We start from the raw sequence: 6,606 nt of genomic DNA on the forward strand, positions 1-6,606 counted from the left end.
GAAGGTTGTTGCTTGGTGACACGTAACACGTTCTGATGATTTGTGCTACAATACCTATCAGATTGTGCTACCATGCATGGTTTGAGGCCTTATTAACATCCAAACCCCAAACCTAGCCTTAAAACAATGAAAATTAGTGGTTGGTAGCACAATCTTATAGGTAGCATTATTTGTCAAGACAACGTAACTACCATTGTTCTGTTTTTACACCATAGAGGCAGCATTTTCCCTATTAGAAATAAATGTTTTAATGTTATTTTAAGGTGGGATAGAATTAAATGAACTATAAAATAAACAGTGAATGTCAATTAATGAATTTATTAAATGGATTTGAGTACAATTACTGAAGGTTGAAGGTCAGCCACTTTACACTTTATCTAACACAATCAGCCAAAGTGGGACAGTAATATTTAAACACCTTACAAGAAAACCAACACATTTTAAAAAATGTTATGCTTTACAATGAATTCCCTGTTAACGGAAGTAACAAACAAAACAGGAACTGTTACAGTAATATTTGTTTATATTTAGTGAGCAATCTTATAAGTTAGAAATGAAAATCCTGTCAAAGGGTTTTCTACCTTTCACAAGTCCTCCTTTGAGGTGTGGCCACACCCACCAGTGTCATATTGCATAATTTAAAGAAACAGTGTCTCTTTAATTAAAGACCATTGCTATGCTTGTAAAGCGTAAACCCATTGTGCACAGTACAACCAAGCTTAAATGGCTCACTTTACCTGAATTCTCCCTAGATACTAAATTTTGGTTTGTTTTTCACCAAACAATATCATACCCCCAGTACACTTGGAATATGCGACACGTTTTGCATGCACCATTCTATTCCATTCTACCATTGCATTTTCATTTTAGGGTTAACTAAATGTGTTAATAGCCACCCATATAAGTTAAGTTACTGCAATAAATTGTTGAATAATATTTTATTTACTTTCCAAATCAAATAGCTGATCTCCTTAAAATTATTATCTAGTCTTGCTCACTAGGGGGTGTTTCAGAAACCCTCTTAACACACATACGGGAAAGAATGATGGGGTTGTTCTGACTAACACTTTGATATTAAGACAAACTTTGGATATGCATGCTGTGAAATAAGCAGAAACAAGTAAGATAAGTAATATATAAATTTTATTTAAAAAACAAACACACATCTCATACTGTATGCAGAAAAATAAATTAATATATAGCAAAAAAAATCTATTAAATTAATCATCTTTTTTTTTGTACTTTAAAAAAAAATGCTTTTACAATGCATTTACTTTGTAGTGGACTGTCTTAAGATGTTTAGCCCAAGTCAGTCACAACAGCAGCCACAAATGTGACCTTACAACACATAGCATGAAAGCACAGTTCCCATGCCGTTTGTAAAACTTCATATAACATACAATAAATATCTAAAATAAATACATCCAAAATAAATAATCCTTTGAATACTGAAAAAAATATATTAAAAAAATCCAATACTGCAGAGGAGGGTTACAGAGTCACATTCTTGAAGAGCAGGATTCAAAAAGGTAGTGGAAGAGAATAATCGCCTCTCCGACTGCTTTGTTACGAGCTAGTGTCAAACTCTGAAGAAAAAACACAATGGATATTAAAGGCATGCAGAACAACGCATTTTTCACTAATTTAATACAAAACAAAAACATCAACTTACATTACGTCCAAAGTCACTGAATCTCTCCTTGTATTTCCTGACTTGCACATGTTCTGCACTGTCGCTCTGTAAAAACAGAATGTTTAAGTACAGTGCACATAACAGTTGGTCAGCTGGTCAAAAATATCGAACCGTTTCAAACACTTACACAGTACGGTTTCAAAACTTGGGCGACCCTGTGCAGATCAGACCTCACAAAACGAATCTGTGGGTATTTATCAACGTGCTCATGATCATCAGCATGCAAGATGTGCTTTAGATAGTAATCCAGAATCATGGTGTTGATGCAGCAAGTGCCCTCTTCCTAGAACAAAATATTATCATAATGTATTAGTTTAATGCCATAATAGTTTAGTAATCTAACTGAAATCCACTGAAATTTATTTGATTAGTCAACAGTATTATTCCATTGCTACAAATATCTGTCCCATTGTTATTGGTAACTATTGCAACATTTTGTTGAAATCATTTCAACTATTCACCTCCAATTAGTATGTATTAGTCTCAACAATAGCTATAGTGAACAGTGACTTTTAGCAAAAGAATAAGTATTACAAAGTAATGAATAAGTATAGTAATGACTAATTGAGTAGATACTAGTTACACTTTAATCCAATTGAGACTCTCGACTAACTAAAAGTAACTTTGCAACTACATGTCAACTAACTCTCATTAGAGGATTAGTAGACTGTTAGGTTGGGGTTAGTGAAATAAGTCGACCTGTACATGAATGTCTGTTAGCGGATATTAAGCAGTCAACTAAAACTGCTAGCTGACATGTAGTTGCAAAGTTACATTAAATTCACTTTAAAAAAACGAGCTGAATCTTGCATAACTTGTAAAAAAAAAAGCATAACTTATTTTGATGAGTTAAAACAATGTAAAAACATGTTGTCATAACTTATTGATCAATGTTTTAGAATCTAACAGATATTATTCACAATTAGTAAAGGTATCAAGTGGCAGTAACAGTCAAAATTGGATTGCTTACTAGTGAAAGAATTATTACCACAATTATTACTTAAAGTGAATTATCACACATACTTTTAGCATAACCTCGGAGAAAACTGGAAGCAGTCGTGTTTCGTGGTCTTTGTCATCCTTTTGTGCCTGCAAGGGTAGCATAATGTTATACATTGTATTTTCAAATAAATAAATATCTATATAATTACATATCCATATAAAAATTCAATTAGTTAAAACATGATAGATATTTTATGTATATAGCATATAAATTGCAGCTGAGGCATTCAAACGTACATGTTCAGTCATCACATAGAGGTCGTTCCAGGTGACGGGGCTGTCTAAAGGCTTGGGCCGCGGCCGCATGAGGTGCATCGCCTGGCCACGCACAAAGCACCAGCACATCACAGCAAGCAGAGCTAGGAACTTCATATTGCAGGTAGACGGGTGGATTCAGTGATGTATGTCCTCTTATGTAGACTGATGTTCCCCGCAGACGATTTGGAGTGCATGTTGTGACTCTAGAGCTTTTATATTCTCCAGCTTTGTCCCAGTTATCACCACAACGTCACTGTGGTATTGTCTCTTTACCTTTGGCGTAATCCCCCAACCTCTGAACCTGAAAATTATCAGGTCAAACGTATCTCCGAGAAACCGTATATGGTTCATATTCGCTGACTGTTATGATGCATAGGAAATTCGTGTGACAGAAATAAATCTTCCAATAATTAGGCTGCAATAAAGACATAGAATGAGGAAGCGTTCTGAAGTGGACAGAGTGCTTTCTGTGAATTCCCCGCACTGGCGAATAGTATTAATAAGTGCGCGACAAAAATAAAATCTTTATTATGTACATACAGTTATTTCCACTTCATGTTGCTAGGTAACCTTTCAATAACCTTTTTCCTGATCAGCATGTTATGAGTGTGAAAGATGCAAGTGCGACAGGGAAAGTATTACATCATAAACCAAATGTTGCTAAAAAATCCTGTCAGGATGTTTGGGAAAGCTGTCAAACGCCTGTGACAGGAACAATAACGACCACTGCAATAAAAGAACAAGCGCGTATGATTGAATTCATTACATCAGACTGCGCAATGTATATTGCCGGGAGTGACATAAAAGGTCTGTGTATTTATGAATTTATGAAAGTTGTGTAATTTACTGACGTCAGATAAGTCTCAAGGATCTCATCCTTGCGAAATTCTTCTTACATAGTTCTTCATTCATAAAAGTTATATGGAAAGGTTCTATGATTTATAACATTATTCAAAAAAATATTAATACGAACCTTAAAATAACCTTATTTAAAAATAACATAATAGTTATTTAAAAAGAACATATATAAGAACATATATATATATATATATATATATATATATATATATATATATATATATATATATATATATATATATGTGGGGAGAACAAGTATTTGATACACTGCCAATTTTGCAGGTTTTCCCACTTACAAAGCACATAGAAGTCTGTAATTTTTATCATAGGTACACTTTAACTGTTAGTGACGGAATCTAAAACAAAATTCCAGAAAATCACATTGTATGTTTTTTAAGTAATTAATTAGCATTTTATTGCATGACATAACTATTTGATACATCAGAAAAGCAGAACTTAATATTTGGTACAGAAACCTTTGTTTGCAATTACAGAGATCATACATTTCCTGTAGTTCTTGACCAGGTGTGCACACACTGCAGCAGGGATTTTGGCCCACTCCTCCATACAGACCCTCCAACGCTATCTCACGACCAATTCGTACGAATTCGTACGAATGATAAAAAGTTGGCTAATTCGTACTAATTCGTACGACCTCACTCGTACGAATTTGTACGATTTGTCTAAACCCACGTGATGGGTAGGTTTAGGGGCAGGGTCAGGGGTAGGTCATTCGTATGAATTCATACGAATTGGCCAATTCGTAAAATATGTACGATTTTGCAAAAAACGTACTAATTCGTACGAGTCAGGTCGTATGAATTCGTACGAATAAGCCACCTCGTAGAATTTGTACGTTTTCCCGTGAGATCGGGCTCGACCTTCTCCAGATCCTTCAGGTTTCGAGGCGGTCGCTGGGCAAAACGGACTTTCAGCTCCCTCCAAAGATTTTCTATTGGGTTCAGGTCTTGAGATTGGCTAGGCCACTCCAGGACCTTGAGATGCTTCTTACGGAGCCACTCCTTAGTTGCCCTGGCTGTGTGTTTCGAGTCGTTGTCATGCTGGAAGACCCAGCCACGACCCATCTTCAATGCTCTTACCGAGGGAAGGAGGTTGTTGGCCAAGATCTCGCGATACATGGCCCCATCCATCCTCCCCTCAATATAGTGCAGTCGTCCTGTCCCCTTTGCAGAAAAGCATCCCCAAAGAATGATGTTTCCACCTCCATGCTTCACGGTTGGGATGGTGTTCTTGGGGTTGTACTCTTCCTTCTTCTCCCTCCAAACACGGCGAGTGGAGTTTAGACCAAAAAGCTCTATTTTTGTCTCATCAGACCACATGACCTTCTCCCATTCCTCCTCTGGATCATCCAGATGGTCATTGGCAAACTTCAGACGGGCCTGGACATGTGCTGGCTTGAGCAGGGGGACCTTGCGTGCGCTGCAGGATTTTAATCCATGATGGCGTAGTGTGTTACTAATGGTTTTCTTTGAGACTGTGGTCCCAGCTCTCTTCAGGTCATTGACCAGGTCCTGCCGTGTAGTTCTGGGCTGATCCCTCACCTTCCTCATGATCATTGATGCCCCACAAGGTGAGATCTTGCATGGTGCCCCAGACCGAGGGAGATTGACCGTCATCTTGAACTTCTTCCATTTTCTAATAATTGCGCCAACAGTTGTTGCCTTAGCTGCTTGCCTATTGTCCTGTAGCCCATCCCAGCCTTGTGCAGGTCTACAATTTTATTCCTGATGTCCTTCACTGCTCTCTGGTCTTGGCCATTGTGGAGAGGTTGGAGTCTGTTTTATTGAGTGTGTGGACAGGTGTCTTTTATACAGGTAACGAGCTCAAACAGGTGCAGTTAATACAGGTAATGAGTAGAGAACAGGAGGGCTTCTTAAAGCAAAAACTAACAGGTCTGTGAGAGCCGGAATTCTTACTGGTTGGTAGGTGATCAAATACTTATGTCATGCAATAAAATGCAAATTATTTAAAAATCATACAATGTGATTTTCTGGATTTTTGTTTTAGATTCCGTCTCTCACTGCTGAAGTGTACCTATGATAAAAATTACAGACCTCTACATGCTTTGTAAGTAGGAAAACCTGCAAAATCGGCAGTGTATTTGTTATTGTTCTCCCCACTGTATATATATATATATATATATATATATATATATATATATATATATATATATATACATATCAAACCCTTAAGAGTAACTCTTATTTTTTTATTCTGTCCTAATATTAACAAAGGCATGTATGTGATGTGGACAGATAAAAATAGAATATTTGAGCTTTTTTTGGTGGCACAGCAGGTAAGAGCAGCAATGGCTATAAGAAACTTGCAGTGAGTCAAATGATGATTCAGTAGTCACTGGATTTGTTGAGTTCATTAAAGGTTTAGACTGACGCAAACTGCTAAAGTTTTAGAATGATTATTTCAAGAACCGGCCCATAAGAGTCACTTATCTGTGAATCACGTGTCCTGCATGTAAAATATGGTAAAGAGAATACTGCTATGTGACATGTTATGCGTTCTGACAGAAATATGTGAATAAATAAATACGAATACAACAACGAATTTGTTAACTGAATTTGAACACTTATTTTTCTCACACTATGTGCAATCCCTGATGTAGTAGGTGAGCCTGAATGTAATACTATTTTGGTTTTATTGTGTTCAATTGCTCAACCTAGAGCTATTAAATATTAATATTTATCAGATTTAATTTTGTATCAAAGAGAAATATACATCATCTTTATATATATCATACAAAAAAATATTACTTTTTT

At 36.3% G+C, this 6,606-nt stretch overlaps 1 protein-coding gene across 1 annotated transcript; it reads right to left on the bottom strand.

Moving 5' to 3' along the window:
* Positions 1-1,173: 1,173 nt before the first annotated feature.
* il22 (interleukin 22) lies at positions 1,174-3,891 on the bottom strand. The gene is made up of 5 exons (XM_084406165.1): positions 2,933-3,891; positions 2,717-2,782; positions 1,821-1,976; positions 1,673-1,738; positions 1,174-1,586 (listed from the first exon to the last, which is right to left on the bottom strand). Exons 1-5 carry the CDS (start codon positions 3,065-3,067, stop codon positions 1,500-1,502), a joined length of 510 nt encoding a protein of 169 aa, XP_084262291.1. The 5' UTR covers positions 3,068-3,891; the 3' UTR covers positions 1,174-1,499.
* Between the last annotated feature and the right edge of the window lie 2,715 nt (positions 3,892-6,606).

The sequence above is a fragment of the Rutilus rutilus genome, assembly GCF_951802725.1.
Source record: "Rutilus rutilus genome assembly, chromosome: 4".
NCBI lineage: Eukaryota > Metazoa > Chordata > Actinopteri > Cypriniformes > Leuciscidae > Rutilus > Rutilus rutilus.